Source organism: Rhinoraja longicauda, chromosome 35 (assembly GCF_053455715.1).
Source record: "Rhinoraja longicauda isolate Sanriku21f chromosome 35, sRhiLon1.1, whole genome shotgun sequence".
Classification (NCBI taxonomy): domain Eukaryota; kingdom Metazoa; phylum Chordata; class Chondrichthyes; order Rajiformes; family Arhynchobatidae; genus Rhinoraja; species Rhinoraja longicauda.
The window spans coordinates 20,283,279-20,299,665 of record NC_135987.1 but is presented as its reverse complement, the minus strand read 5'-3'; the positions used below and the strand labels follow the sequence as shown (position 1 = coordinate 20,299,665).

The 16,387-nt window shown below is 47.2% G+C and overlaps 1 protein-coding gene across 2 annotated transcripts in view; it reads right to left on the bottom strand.

The window, feature by feature from the left end:
- LOC144609913 (annexin A4-like) overlaps nucleotides 1–16,387 on the bottom strand; it is a 55,086-nt gene that overhangs the window by 24,470 nt on the left and 14,229 nt on the right. The window contains exons 2-4 of one of the 2 annotated variants that reach the window (XM_078428312.1): nucleotides 10,532–10,648; nucleotides 7,646–7,731; nucleotides 5,112–5,537 (exon numbers count right to left, since the gene is read on the bottom strand). In XM_078428312.1, coding sequence (XP_078284438.1) covers nucleotides 5,112–5,537; nucleotides 7,646–7,731; nucleotides 10,532–10,637 — 618 coding nt within the window. In that variant the 5' untranslated portion in view covers nucleotides 10,638–10,648. The remainder of the gene's footprint in view (nucleotides 1–5,111; nucleotides 5,538–7,645; nucleotides 7,732–10,531; nucleotides 10,649–16,387) is intronic. The other variant, XM_078428313.1, reaches the window with a different exon arrangement.

Here is a 16,387-nt window from a genome sequence, read left to right as displayed (position 1 = left end):
ATGAGCATGCATTAAAGTTACTGTACTCTCTTCGATTTTAAGCATGCTTCGTAGATACCCACAACTGCAAAGTCCTGCAACTGCTGGAAACAAAGAATAGGAAGCATAAACGCAAGCATCACTCAGCAACCGTGGAGAGAGAAACAAAGTTCATGGATGAAGTAGAAGGTCCTTCAGTTCTGATGGTCGGTCACCAGTCTGGCATGTTAACCAAATATCTCCTCACATCCACGCTGCATGACTCTGTGACTCAGAGCATCTACAGAGAGGGAAACTTGCTACTGTAGACTGACAAATATTCATCCGAAATACTGAGTTTTTCCACCGCGGTTACTGGCGTGTTCTTCAACCATTTTTTTTGCTTTCGTTTCTGCATCTGCAGAGTTTTTCTCTGGATAACCACCTTATATTTTACCAGCCTTCCAAATCAGCTCTAGGAACAATATCTTACACACCAATACACACATGCAAACGCACAGGAGAAAACATTGCAGATGGAACCAAGGCCATCTCATGTCATTTCAAGCCATTCCATTAATGCAGAGACATCTTGCAATAGAAGATGGACACAAAGTGTTGGAGTAACTCAGCAGGTCAGGCAGCATCTCTGGATGGAAGGAATGGGTGACGTCTCGGGTCGAGACCCTTCTTCAGACTGATGAGGGGTCTCGACTCGTAAAGTCACCCATTCCTTCTCTCCAGAGATGCTGCCTGTCCCGCTGAGTTACTCCGGCATTTTGTGTCTATCTTCGGTGTAAACCAGCATCTGCAGTTCCTTCCTACACATCTTGCCTTAGGTGTCACGAACACCTGACATGCATGGAGCAGTCTCAGAGAAAACCAGGACATCACACAACTTGTCACATGCAGCCTATTGTCTCATTGTCCATTGAGGGTAGTAGCAGGCCGCTTTAAGATTCAACACTTGAGATATTGTGGGAAGTTGTGTCATTTGGACTTGTCCTATGTGTTGTCGGCTTTAGGCTTTCAATCTGATTACATTCCACTGCCAATTTTTGACCCTTTGAAAACTCTAGTGACATGCACACGCACACACACAGAGATGCACACACGCACACACAGACACACGCACACGCAGAAACAGAGGCGCAGACAGACACGCAGACACATAGGTGCAGACACACGCACACAGACACACGCACACGCAGGCACAGAGGCGCAGACACGCACACACAGACACGCAGACACACAGGTGCAGCCACACGCAGACACAGAGGCGCAGACACACGCACACGCAGACACACGCAGACAGACACACGCACACGCACAGACGTACACAGACAGATGCAGACACAGACACACACTTCCCAGCAGACTTCTACCTGCAGCTTCTACCTGAATATCGGCACCCAGAGGGAACACCTGGACCGGAGTGAAGCACCTCTTCCCCATCTCTGTACACATTCATACGGCAGCTCTGTAGAGATGAGTAACCTTCCACATAGAGTATTGGAAGATCCACAGGCTCACTCAGCCCACTGAGAGACAGCACAGCACAGCACAGCATGCAGTTATTGGGAGAATCAACTCAACAGGCACATCCATAAGCTTACCTCAAATTCTGAATAAACCTGGGGTAAAACACCAAGGAACAATTTTTAAAGAATATTAATATTAAACCCTATCTTGCATCATCTCAAGCCATTCCATTAATGCAGAGACATCTTGCATGAGGTGTCACTAACGCCTGAGCAAAGAAACAGCCTCAGAGTAAACCAGAACATCACACAACTTGTCACATGCAGCCTAATGTCTCTTGTTCTCAACTTCTATTCATTGAAGGTTCCAAGATGTTTTAAGATGCAACGGTTGAGATATTGTGGGATATTGTGTCATTGGACTTGTTCACTGTGTTGTCAGCTTTAGGTATTCAATCTGATTCCATTCACTGTCAATTTTTGATACTTTGAAAACTCCAGTTCCTCACACAGACACACAGTCACACGCACACACACAGTCTCATACACAGTCTCATACATGAACACACACAGACACACACACAGTCTCAGTCAAACATAGACAGTCTCTCACACGAACACACAGACACAGACACAGTCTCACATGCACACACAGACAGTCAGTCACACAGTCTCATACACACACACACACACACACAGTCTCTCACATGAACACACACGCAGACACAGTCTCAGTCTCAGTCAGACACAGTCTCTCACACGAACACACACACACAGACACAGTCACACACAGTCAGACACAGATAGTCTCTCACACGAACACATACACACAGTCTCACACACACACATAGACAGACACAGTCTCACATGCAGTCACACAAATACAGTCACACACACACAGTCTCATACACACACATACACACAGACACAGTCTCTCACATGAACACACAAGCACACAGTCTCACACACACAGTCACACACACACAGTCTCATACACATACACACAGACAGTCTCTCACATGAACACACAAGCAGACACACAGTCTCACACACACACACAGTCTCTCTCATACACAGACTCAGTCTCACAAACAGTCTCAGAGTCACGCACACGCGCATGTACACTTGCACACACACACATGCACACGCACACACCAGCAGACTTCTACCTGCACAATCACTTTGAACATCGGCACCCAGAGGGAACATCTAGACTGCAGTGAAGCACCTCCTCCCCGACTCTACACAGTCATACGGCAGCTCTGTAGAGAAGAGTAACCTTCCATAGAGAGTATTGGAAACATCCACAGGCTCACTCAGCCCACAGCATGCAGTTATTGGGAGAATCAACTCAACAGGCATATCCATAAGCTTACCTCAAATTCTGAATAAACCTGGGATAAAACACCAAGGAACAATTTTAACAGAATATTAATATTAACAGAGTCTATATGTTTAAGGTGGAGAGGGAAAGATTTAATAGGAATCTGAGGGGTAACTTTTCCATACAAAGGGTGGTGGGTGTATGGAACGAGCTGCCAGAGGTGGTAGTTGAGGCAGGGATCATCACAACGTTTAAGAAATATTTAGACAGGTACATGAATAGAACAGGTTTAGAGGGATACAGGTCAAACACAGGCAGGTGGGACTAATCTATATGGAACTTGTTGGTCGGTGTGGGCAAGTTGGGCCAAAGGTCCTGTTTCCATCCTGTACAACTCTAATGCTAATGTGATTAATGTGTGAGAAACCATTTTCTTAAATCCCCCCCAATTATCAGTGAGTTTGCTGAACACCAATCTTACTCCTTTAAATCCTCAGAGTTCACTCATCCTCAACCACTACCCTAAACAAGAGGCTGGAACCCAAAGATAATAGAGCAGAGCAAGATAGACCACTCGACCCTAAAAACCGTAGATGGTCACGGCGCCATTTTAGTAGGCAGAAACTCGCAGAAACATTTAAAAAGAAAAATAACAAAAATCTGTGAATTGATAGATGAGAAATATTCTGCATTTTTATGGTATCATCACACATAAGTGTGATGACCATGGCCACAGTTTAAGAATAAGGGGTAGGCCATTTAGAACGGAGAGGAGGAAAAACTTTTTCAGTCAGAGAGTTGTAAATCTGTGGAATTCTCTGCCTCAGAAGGCAGTGGAGGCCAATTCTCTGAATGCATTCAAGAGAGAGCTGGATAGAGCTCTTAAGGATAGCGGAGTCAGGAGTTAATGGGGGAGAAGGCAGGAACGGGGTACTGATTGAGAATGATCAAATGCACGGTAGTGCAGCGGTAGAGTTGCTGCTTTACAGCGAATGCAGCGCCGGAGACTCAGGTTCGATCCTGACTACGGGTGCTGCACTGGAAGGAGTTTGTACGTTCTCCCCGTGACCTGCGTGGGTTTTCTCCGAGATCTTCGGTTTCCTCCCACACTCCAAAGACGTACAGGTATGTAGGTTAATTGGCTGGGTAAAATGTAAAAATTGTCCCTAGTGGGTGTAGGATAGTGTTAATGTGCGGGGATCGCTGGGCGGCACGGACTTGGTGGGCCGAAAAGGCCTGTTTCCGGCTGTATATATATGATATGATCATATGATATGATATGATCAGCCATGATCACTTTGAATGGTGGTGCAGGCTCGAAGGGCCGAATGGTCTACTCCTGCACCTATTGTCTATTGTCTATACTGTTCCCCCAAAACACTGATTACACTGTGGGAGGCATAGCGAACGGCGGGTTTTGCTTACTAAAATGGCGGGTGTATTTTGCGTGCTACACTTCAGAGTGGTTCATCTTGCTCCTCTAGTATCTTTGGTGGAACCCAAGAGAGATGAGCGATCAATGTGTGAGAGGTTTGTCCCCCCCATGCTCTCAGCACCTCCACTTTAGGGTTCCCCCCGATAGTTTGACAATAGAATGTACCACCGTATTATTTTAAACCAAGCGAAGACGGTAAGATGGAAAACCATTCTTTCCTTGGAAGACCCCACACAGGTATTCAATACGTAGCAAACCACCCATTTAGGAAATCACCACACATTTTGGGCAAGGCCGAAGAGATTATTGTGGACTCAAATTATGCAGAGGTTAATATATATGGCACATCACATGTACGCAACGCTTGGAATTAGACACGTGCAGCTTTACCAATAGAAACCCGTGGACAAGCCAAGGCTTTCGTTAGAGGGTGGTGAATTTGTGGGATTCCTTGCCTCAGAAGGCCGTTGAGGCCAAGTAAGTAGATATTTTTAAGGCAGGGATAGAAAGATTTTTGATTAGTACGGGTTTCAGGGGTTATGGGGAGAAGGCAGGAGAATGGGGTTTGGAGGGGGAGATAGATCAGTCCTGATTGAATGGCGGAGTAGACTTGATGGGCCGAATGGCCTAATTCTGCTCCTTTCACTTATGACCTTATGACTCAATACTGACCCAAATATGGTCCCAAATTGTACAGGGGTTAATATGTGAAGTGAATTACATGTGTCCTTCCTTCCTACCGCTGCACAGTACTCAGGGTCTCTTGTCCCCCCATCCACCACACCAAAATGTCTTTGCTACTTGAATTTCTCCAAGTTTTAATACGAGTTTTAAACAAGTAAATTTAACAACTAGACACAGTAATGACGAACATTGCAGGAACTGTGTTGGGATGGTGTGCGGTGTGCCTTACCTTCACTGGTGCTACTGATGGCGTTACAGTGGAGCTGGGAGTGGCAGAGTATCCTTGGGATGGATTAGATGAATAACCAGGAGTGGACCCTGATGCGTAGCCCGGAGCGGGACCAGAGGGGTAACCCGCAGCAGGGCCCGAAGCAAAACCTGGAGCTGGACCCGATGGATAACCCGGAGCTGGACCAGAAGGATAACCCGGAGCTGGACCAGAAGGATAACCCGGAGCTGGACCAGAAGGATATCCAGGGGTGGGGCCAGATTGGAATCCAGGGGCGGAACCGGGATATCCTGGATTGTAGGGTGGCGCTCCAGGCTGGCCGGGCTGACCCGGGTACATTCCGTAGGGAGGTGTTGGCTGTTGATTGGGAGGTGCCCCAAACCCAATATTGGGCGGTCCTGAACCAAAGCCGCTAATGGTCTGAGCCTGCAACAGAAACAGAAGACAATACCACAGGGTTCAGATAGTTGGCTAGCAACAGCGCAACTGAACTCTTGCTTCAGTTTAGCATGACTACGGGTGCTGCACTGTAAGGAGTTTGTACGTTCTCCCCGTGACCTGCGTGGGTTTTCTCCGAGATCTTCGGTTTCCTCCCACACTCCAAAGACGTACAGGTATGTAGGTTAATTGGCTGGGTAAATGTAAAAATTGACCCCAGTGGGTGTAGGATAGTGTTAATGTACGGGGATTGTTGGGCGGCACGGACTTGGTGGGCCGAAAAAAGGCCTGTTTCCGGCTGTATATATATATGATATGATGATAGTACAGCACAGGAATTATCTGCTGACAGTCACACTGTTGTAGATGGAGCTCACTTCTACACAAAGGTAGACACAAAAAGCTGGAGTAACTCAGCGGGACAGGCAGCACCTCGGGAGAGAAGGAATGGGTGATGTTTTGGGTCGAGACCCTTCTTCAGACTGATGTCAGGGGAGGGGGCGGGACAGAGATAGGATGTAGTCAGAGACAGGAAGACTAGTGGGAGAACTGGGAAGGGGGAGGTGCCAGCGAGGGGAAGCAGAGACTACCTGAAGTGGGAGAAGTCAATGTTCATACCGCTGGGGTGTAAGCTGCCCAAGCGAAATATGAGGTGCTGTTCCTCCAATTTGTGCTGGGCTTCACTCTGACAATGGAGGAGGCCCAGGACAGAAAGGTCAGTTCGGGAATGGGAGGGGGAGTTGAAGTGCTGAGCCACCGGGAGATCAGGTCGGCTGAGATGGACTGAGCGGAGTTGACATTGAATTCCCTGCACAATAACATTGAGAACATAGAACAGCACAGCACAGGAATAGGCACTGGGGCCCAATATCACCTGCAGGAGGTGGCTAACATCACCAGAGACCCGTACCACCCTGGCCACGCTCTTATCTCGCTGCTACCATCAGGGTGAATGTACAGGGCTCGAGAACCGTGACCTCCAGCTTCAAGAACAGCTTCTTCCCCTCAACCACAGAGGCCCAGGAGCGGTTGGAGGCGGTTGGAGCAGCGTCCGGGCGGTAGGTTTAAAAACCCAGCGCGGGGCTTGTTCACACAGAGGCCCAGGAGCGGTTGGAGCGGTTGGAGATAAAAACGTTCCCACACACCTTAAAAGAAGCGGACTAGAGGAAGCAGCTGATTGGGCGTAACCCCGGGGTAGTATTTCTGCTTTTTGTTCGTACTTTTAGTTAAGGGTTCAGTGAGTTAAGGGTTCGGTGAGTTAAGGGTTCAGTGAGTTAAGGGTTCAGTGAGTTAAGGGTTCAGTGAGTTAAGGGTTCAGTGACTTGGAAAGATTAAAAACTGAAACAACACAACACTGCCTCCCGTTAATGTCGAACGACCTGTCTGATTTATTTTTCGTGTTAGTCCCTGGCTCACCTGAAAAGGAAATGTGATAGGTGACATAATAGCTGACTAAGGTATCGAGGGAATGGACATCTTACACCGTGACAAAGTGCTTCAGGTTAGAAGTGAAAACACAGACATATTGAACAAAAGGTGCCTAATCTGCAGGGAAATTCTAACAGTAAACAAGTGGTCCTTGGCATAAAAGCGTTTTCAGTAGCTATCTATCATGGCAGCAGGAGAAGCAGATTGTGCCAATTCATTCAAATACCACTTAGATAGTTTTACTTCTGTATTCCCTCAGGACTTAGAAAGAGGCATTTATTTCTCAAACACAATGCTGAACCACAAAGCAAAGTGAACCAGTTTGCAGTGGCAATAATTATAACACGGTTACCAACAATGTGTGGGAAGGAACTGCAGAAGCCAGTTTACACCGAAGATAGATACAAAATTCTGGAGTACCTCAGCAGGTCAGGCAGCATCTCTGGAGAGAAGGAATAGGTGACGTTTCGGGTCCAGACCCTTCTTCAGTTGCGTTTGGGTCTTTCTCGAGACTGAAGAAGAGTCCAAACCCAAAACGTCACCTATTCCGTTTCTCCAGAGATGCTGCCTGACCCGCTGAGGTACTCCAGCTTTGTGTCTATGGTTACTAACAACCCTGGGACTGTATCACAGTGCCACTCAGAACAAGTTAATGAAACAGTACTCACCATTCCTTCGATATAGGAGGGATTCATATTTTGAAAGTTGGCAAGAACTTCCATTCCAACTGGGATACCACCCCATGGGTTACCACCTGAAACCACACAAGGAAGGAGGAGATGAGGAGGGATTTCTTTAGCCAGAGGGTGGTGAATCTGTGGAACTCATCACCACAGAAGGCTGGGGAGGCCAAGTCAATGGATATTTTTAAGGCAGAGATAGATAGATTCTTGATTAGTGCGGGTGTCAGAGGTTATGGGGAGAAGGCAGGAGAATGGGGTTGTAGATCAGCCATGATAGAATGGCGGAGTAGACTTGATGGGCCGAATGGCCTAATTTTACTCCTGTTAGTATTAGAGGGGATCTTATCGAAACGTATAAGATTATTAAGGGGTTGGACACATTAGAGGCAGGAAACATGTTCCCAATGTTGGGGGAGTCCAGAACCAGGGGCCACAGTTTAAGAATAAGGGGTAGGCCATTTAGAACAGAGATGAGGAAAAACTTTTTCAGTCAGAGAGTTGTGAATCTGTGGAATTCTCTGCCTCAGAGGGCAGTGGAGGCCAATTCTCTGAATACATTCAAGAGAGAGCTAGATAGAGCTCTTAAGGATAGCGGAGTCAGGGGGTTATGGGGAGAAAGCAGGAACGGGGTACTGATTGAGAATGATCAGCCATGATCACATTGAATGGCGGTGCTGGCTCGAAGAGCCGAATGGCCTCCTCCTGCACCTATTGTCTATTGTCTATTGTTACTTATGACCCTATGACCTTAAGAAGCAAGTGTTGTTTCAGTCCCAAAGCGTACTGGTCACAATTGTAGCCAAGGTCACAAACAGAATCAACTACTCAAACTGCAGACAGGATGATCGCTGGAACCAGGGACATGAAGTGGGTTGAACTTGGGTTTGATCCTGACCTCGGGCGCTGTCTGCACGGAGTTTGTACGGTCTCCCTGCGACCGCGTGGGTTTGTCTCCAGGTGCTCCGGTTTCCCCCTACGCTCCAAAGATGTGCAGGTTTGTAGGTTAATTGGCTTGTGTAAATTGTCCCTAGTGTGTGTAGGATAGAACTGTTGTTCGATCACTGGTCGGCGTGGACTCGATGGGCCGAAGTCCCTGTTTCCACACTGTATCTCTACACCAAACCAAGAATGTGCAGGCAGAGATTAGTTTAAACTTGGCATCATGTCCAGCATGGATATTGTGGGCTGAAGGGCCTGGTGCTGTGCTGTACTGCTCTCTGTTTGTCACAGGGCATTTATCCTATCATGCAAACTCGGATTGCTTTCCAAGGAGTGGCTTGAAGGGGTTGAGGAGAAGAGACCAGTGTATCGCACGATGCATGAAATACCATCGCCAAGAAAGGAGTCGAGTTTCAGGGTGGGGCATCGTATTACTACACGTGACTGAAAACAAATTCCTGCACCAGGGACTGTTCCAAGCCAAACGCACTCGTTTCAAGGAAGTGTCTCACTCTCAAAGGACCAATGGACAGACAGAAATAACTTAGTTCACTGCACTGCCGTAACATGGAGCTGCCTCTTGCACTCTCCAATTAAAACTAGCAAAGGCAAACCTCTGACTGAGTGGTGGGAGACGGGATTACACGGGCACTTGGGTTTTAATGCTGAACTGCACTTTAGGAAATTATTTTCGGGAAAACACTGAAGTCAGGGAAAGCTCGAGAGAGCTGCAGTTTTAATGAATGAGGGCGTAACTACTGCAGAGTGAGGGCCACAGTCAGACGGGCTGGAGTCCAGCGTTTCTCGCTGGGGGTTGGGAAGGTGGGGCTCGGTGGCTATTTCAGAGCTATCTATTTTTATGTTCATTGAGTTCGTGGGATAGGGTAGAGATTGGGTGGAAGCCCTCCTGTTTAGAAGAATGAACTGTACACAATTCTCACAGGGGTTGGCCCGACAAAGGGTGGTAGAAACATAGAAAATAGGTGCAGGAGTAGACCATTCGGCCCTTCGAGCCTGCACTGCCATTCAATATGATCATGGCTGATCATCCAACTCAGTATCCCGTACCTGCCTTCTCTCCATACCCCCTGGTCCCTTTAGCCACAAGGGCCACATCTAACTCCCTCTTAAATATAGCCAATGAACTGGCCTCAACTACCTTCTGTGGCAGAGAATTCCACAGATTCACCACTCTCTGTGTGAAAAAAAACGTTCTCATCTCGGTCCTAAAAGACTTCCCCCTTATCCTTAAACTGTGACCCCTTGTTCTGGAGTGGTGGAGCGGTGGAGTTGCTGCCTCACAGCGCCAGAGAACCCGGTTCGATCCTGACTACGGGTGCTGTCTGTACGGAGTTTGTACGTTCTCCCTGTGATCGCATGGGTTTTCTCCAGGTGCTCTGGTTTCCGCCCACATTCCAAAGACGTGCAGGATAATTGCCTTTGGTAAAAAAAATGTAATTGTCCCTAGTGTGTGTACGTGGATGGTGTTAGTGTATCGAGATCACTGGTTGGCACAGACTCTAAACTAAACTAAATCTAGGTCAGAGATATCCTTTAATCCAGGGTCCACAGTGTCAAACTAATGGGTCAGCTATTTACCTGCTTACCAAGTGTGTGCCAACCAACAATCACTATCCTACAAACTAGGGACAATTTACAATTTTATTGAAGCCAATTAACCTACAAACCTGGCACGTCTTTGGAGTGTGGGGGGAAACCAGAGGACCCGGAGAAAGCCCACATGGTCACGGGGAGAACGTACAAACTCCATACAGACAGCACCCATAGTCAGGATGGAACCCGGGTCTCTGGCGCCGTGAGGCAGCGAGTCTACCGCTGCGCCACCGTGCCGTGATCTCAGAAGGGAAGTCCTGTCAGCCGTGCCAGCCCTGTCTGGGACCTCTGTCGAGACGGTGCGGTATTGAACCCTACCTTGTGCTGGCGGATATGATGCTGGGATCAGAGGGTACCCCCCTTGTGCTGGTGGATAACCCCCAGGCGCGGGCGGGTAACCTCCAGGATATCCTGGGTAGCTCATCCTCTGCGAACCTGCAGAGAAAGGAAAATTGGCATCTATAAACATCGTGAGTTTATACTTTAGAGAGATACAGTGTGGAAACAGTCCATTCGGCCCACCACATCCATTCTGACCAGTGGGTGCCCACCTATTTTAATCCCATCTCCAAGCACTTGGCCCATGCTCCCGTATGCCAAGGGGATTCAAGTGGTCATCTAGACATCTGAATGAATGAATAAGTTTATTTATTCACAAAATGCTGGAGTAACTCAGCAGGTCAGGCAGCATCTCGGGAGAGAAGGACCTGGGGGGAAAATTGACCTGCTGAGTTACTCCAGCATTTTGTGATCCTTCTCTCCCGAGATGCTGCCTGACCTGCTGAGTTACTCCAACATTTTGTGAATAAATCGATTTGTACCAGCATCTGCAGTTATTTTCTTATACGAATGAATACGTTTATTGGCCAAGTATGTGCATATACAAGGAATGTGCCTTGGAGCTCCGCTCACAAATGACAACACAAACATACAGTTAACAATTAAGAATAAAGCATATTTATTCACAAAATACTGGAGTACCTCAGCAGGTCAGGCAGCATCCCAGGAGAGAAGGAAAGGGTGACGTTTCAGGTCGAGACCCTTTGTCTGAAGAAGGGTCTCGACCCGAAACGTCACCCTCTTCTTGTCTCCTGAGATGCTGCCTGATCTGCTGAGTTACTCCAGTATTTTGTGAATAAATACCTTCGATTTGTACCAGCATCTGCAGTTATTTTCTTACACTAAGAATAAATCATAAACACATCAAAACAATAAGGATACAACATTGCGGTCTAAACATGTGGGTGAAAATAAACCAGAGCAAAAAAGAGACTACAGACTTTGGTTATTGAGTAGAGCTACCACTTGTGGAAAAAAAGCTGTTTTTATGTCTGGCTGTGGCTGCTTTGACAGTCTGGAGTCGCCTTCCAGAGGGAAGTGCTTCAAAGATTCTCTTAAATCTCTTTAATGCCATTAGCTAATGCGCTCCTACCCCTCTCTCAGGCTGTGCATTCTAGGACGCCACTCTCTGGGGAGGAAAGATCACCCTCAAATCACCCATAAATCTCTTATCCCTTAACCTTAATCTATGTCCTCTTGTTTTATCCATGTCAGCTTTGGGGAAAGATTTCCTGCAGTCTACCTAACTCAACTGCAGAAAGTTTGGGATACTGCCTGGTCCATCACATATTGACCTCCCCATCATTACAGGGATCTAAAGGAAGCAGCTAGTATCACCTGATGGAGGTGGCTAACATCAGCAGAGACCCACACCACCCTGGCCACTCTCTCATCTCGCTGCTACCATCAGGATGAATGTACAGGAGCCCGAGAACCGTGACCTCCAGCCTCAAGAACAGCTTCTTCCCCTCAGCCATCAGGCTCGGTAGAGTTGCTGCTTTACAGCGAATGCAGCGCCGGAGACTCAGGTTCGAACCTGACTACGGGTGCTGCACTGTAAGGAGTTTGTACGTTCTCCCCGTGACCTGCGTGGGTTTTCTCCGAGATCTTCGGTTTCCTCCCACACTCCAAAGACGTACAGGTATGTAGGTTAATTGGCTGGGTAAATGTAAAAATTGTCCCTAGTGGGTGTAGGATAGTGTTAGTGTGCGGGGATCACTGGGCGGCACGGACTTGGTGGGCCGAAAAGGCCTGTTTCCGGCTGTATATATATGATATGATATGATATGATATGATACATGTTGGCTTACACCATCGTGGTCCTGTTACCTCGTACAACTGATAATTTAAGGTATCAATGTTTACTGCATGTTTACTGTGTTGTTGCGTTAACCTCAAGAGTAAACCTGCAACAAATAAACATTTAATTGTTCTGTTCGCTGTGCAGATGACAATTAAGGGCGTTTCCCTGCTGTTTCTCTCAAACACAGGATAAACAACTACACTCATGCTCATCATGTCCCAATGATGCGTGAGCAAGATGTTTTGTTTTTTGTTTTAGACACACAGCTTGGAAACGGCCCTTCTGCCCACCGCATCCACGCTGACCATCGATCACCCATCTCCATACTAAAACTCTCGTTTGTTATCTTGTTTGTGACTGTACTTCAGCCAAAACGGTGCACGATAGCGCGGCAATTTTAGGCCCACCTTACTCACCTTTGTCACTTTAGTGATAATGCAAGTAGTTTTATTGAAATCGGTGTTATATTTTTTAAATTATTCACATTTTAAAGTTTAAATCTATCTCCTAGGGAGGGAGGGAGGTGGGTGGACAAGGGGGGGGGGTTGAGGGGCAAAGGGTAGTGGGGGGTAGGGGGAGGGGATGGGGAGGGGTGGGGAGGGAGGGGGAAGAGGGAGGAGAGGGTGCTGCACCAATGCAGGAAAGGTTTGGGCCCAACGGCTCCACTTGGTCTAGTACACTATGTATTCCTGTACATCAGTGAGACCAAGCAATCGTTTCGCTGAGCATCTCCGCTCAGTCCGCCTAAACCTACTTGATCTCCCGGTGGCTCAGCACTTCGACTCCCCCTCCCTTTCCCACTCTGACCTTTCTGTCCTGGGCCTCCTCCATTGTCCACGTCACTTCCTTGGACTACAGCCTGCTATTGACACGAGGTGGAAACTTGGGAAAACTCTAGGTTTTCCTACCGAGCAGGGAAAGTGAATGAATAAGCTTATTGGCCAAGTATGTGCATACACAAGGAAAGGGAAGGGTCGGAAACATCTTTATTAAAGCCCACTCACCTGGACAAGTGGCTTCTTTGTGCAAAGAACACTCTTCCATCGGGTGAAAGCACATCAGCCAAAGTAAACACGGACAGTCACGACAAGACTATTATTTGTTTAGAATGGTGTAAAGATAACTTAATGTTTATGCACTTGGCACATATGGGTGTATATACACACAAACACTCATGCTCACACACACACACACACACACACACACACACAAATATCAAACTCGTCTAAAGCAGGTAACAGCTTCGAAGGGCTTGGTGAGATCAATGGTGTAACAGTGGGAGGGCTGGGATGACAGACGGTAGATCATGTAAAGAGGGCCATCATTATAATTATATTTTGGCACAGAGTAACTTGATGCTGTCTAAAGTCCCAGCACCGCCCAAGACTAACATTGGACTTGTACGTGTTGGTCAGTTATTATTTACACTTTCAGACCTCATTCATTTAAGCAAAAGTGCTAACAACCATTCTGGAGTCAATCGGAACAAAATGATTTTTTGACATCAACTAGCGACGTGAACTCGGTCTTCACAGAATCTGCCTGACTCACTGAGTATTTCTAACATTTTCTGTTTTTAAATTAAGTCGGCACACTGGCGCAGCGGGTAGAGCTGTTACCTCACAGCGCCAGAGACCCGGGTTTGATCCTGACCACGGGCGCTGTCTGTACGGAGTTTGCACGTTCTCCCTGTGACCACGTGGGTTTCCTCCGGGTGCTCCGGTTTCCTCCCACACCCCAAAGGTGTGCAGGTTTGAGGTTAATTGGCTTTTGTAAATTGCCCCAAGTGTGTAGGGAGTGGATGAAAAAGTGGAACTAGTATGAACAGGTGATAGACATTCGGTGCATCTCAGTTTTAAAATGACCAGCCTCCTAACTTGTAATTGTGTCCATTATTCACGTTTCTCCCAATGGTGAAAACATCCCAACATCCAGCCTGAAAACCACCCTTAAATTCTAATATATTTGAATAAAATCATCCTCACAGAATACCAGCCCAAACTATTTAATCTCTGTTGGGTAGAACAATCTATCCATCCCACATAGACACAAAATGCTGAGTAACTCAGCGGGCCAGGCAGCGTCTCGGGAGAGAAGGAATGGTTTCGAGTCGAGACCCTTCTTCAAACAATTCTGGAATTGTTCTGGTGAATCTCCTATGAACATTCTCCAATGTCACTCCAATTTTTATTTTAGTTAAGGGGACCGTAACTTTGTTTAGTTTAGTTAATTATTTCTGTCAAGGAATGTGCCAAGGAGCAGTGAAAAGCTTTTTGTTGCGTGCTATCCAGTCAGTGAAAAGATTATACATGATTACAATCAAGCTGTCCAGAGTGTACAGATACAGGATGAAGGGTATAACGTTTAGTACAAGGTAAAGGCTAGTAAAGGCTAGAGTCTGAAGAAGGGTCTCGACCCGAAACATCGCCCATTCCTTCTCTCCAGAGATGCTGCCTGTCCCGCTGAGTTACTGCAGCTTTTTATGGATCACAAAATGTCTGTAGAAAACTTATGTCTCATTATGTCTGTACACAACTTCTGTCATGGGCCTCCTCTATTGTCAGAGTGAGGCCCACCGCAAATTGGAGGAACAGCACCTCATATTTCGCTTGGGCAGCTTACACCCCAGCGGTATGAACATTGACTTCTCTAACTTTAGATAGCTCCTCTGTCCCTCTCTTCCCCTCCCCTTCCCAGTTCTCCCACTGTCTTCCTGTCTCCAACTACATCCTTTCTTTGTCCCATCCCCTAACATCAGTCTGAAGAAGGGTCTCGACCCGAAACGTCACCCATTCCTTCTCTCCTGAGATGCTGCCTGACCCGCTGAGTTACTCCAGCATTTTGTGATTTGTACCAGCATCTGCAGCTACTTTTCTACCCAGCTTTTTATACCTATCTTCGGTTTAAACCAGCATCTGCAGTTCCTTCTTACACATATACTGAGGAGGATTGGTTGTAGAGTTTACCACCTTCCTTCAGTCCAGACAAGCCAGTTAGCAGACTCTACCAAATGCAACCTGTTGCCATAGCTACCAACAGAAAGGTCTGGAAAATGAATAATGTAAATTAAATGGGAGTGCTACATTCAGTTAACTGTTTAATGACCGGGAAACGCCACTAAATGCCTTTAGCAGCATCTAAGCAACTACTGTAGTTGGTGCAATGTCCAGGGATGTTTAATTTCATCCCGGTCTTTGCTAGTTATCAAGACAAATCACATTGTAAAGAGTGTGTATGGGGGAACGGCAGATAGGCACAGAATGATGGGGTAACTCAGTGGGACAGGCAGCATCTGGAGAGAGTGAAGGGTCTCGACCTGAAACGTCACCCATTCCTTCTCTCCAGCTCAGCTCAGAGTAACCGGCTTGACTGGTTCCAACGTGCTTATTGATTGACTCACCAGCTATTTCTACTGACCAAACAAAGAACTGCAGATGCAGGGTTTTGACACAAAGTGCTGGAGTAACTTAGCGGGTCGGGCAGCATCTCTGGAGGAAAAGGATGGGTGACGTATCGGGGAGGAACCCTTCCCCAGACTGAAAGTTGGGGTGAAGAACTGAAGGGGAGAAAACACCAGGATCTATCAGATGGCACGGTGGCACAGCGGTAGAGTTGCTGCCTCACAGCGCCAGAGACCCAGGTTCGATCCTGACTACGGGTGCTGTCTGTACAGAGTTTGCACATTCTCCCCATGGGTTTTCCTCGGGTGCTCTGGTTTCCTCCCACACTCCAAAACTGTGCAGGTGTGTTGGTTAATTGGCTTCGGTAAAAATTGTAAATTGTCCCTTGTGTGTAGGATAGTGCCAGTGTACGGGGATCGCTGGCCGGCGCAAACCCGGTGGGCCGAAGGGCCTGTTTCCGTGCTGTATCTCAAAGTAAAGTAAATCAGTAAAAAGCTCAAGGCAGAGACAGATACATTCCTGATTAGTACGGGTGTCAGGGGTTATGAGGAGAAGGCAGGAGAATGGGGTTCAGAGGGAGAGATATTTCAGCCATGATTGAATGGCGGAGCAGACTTGATGGGCCGAATA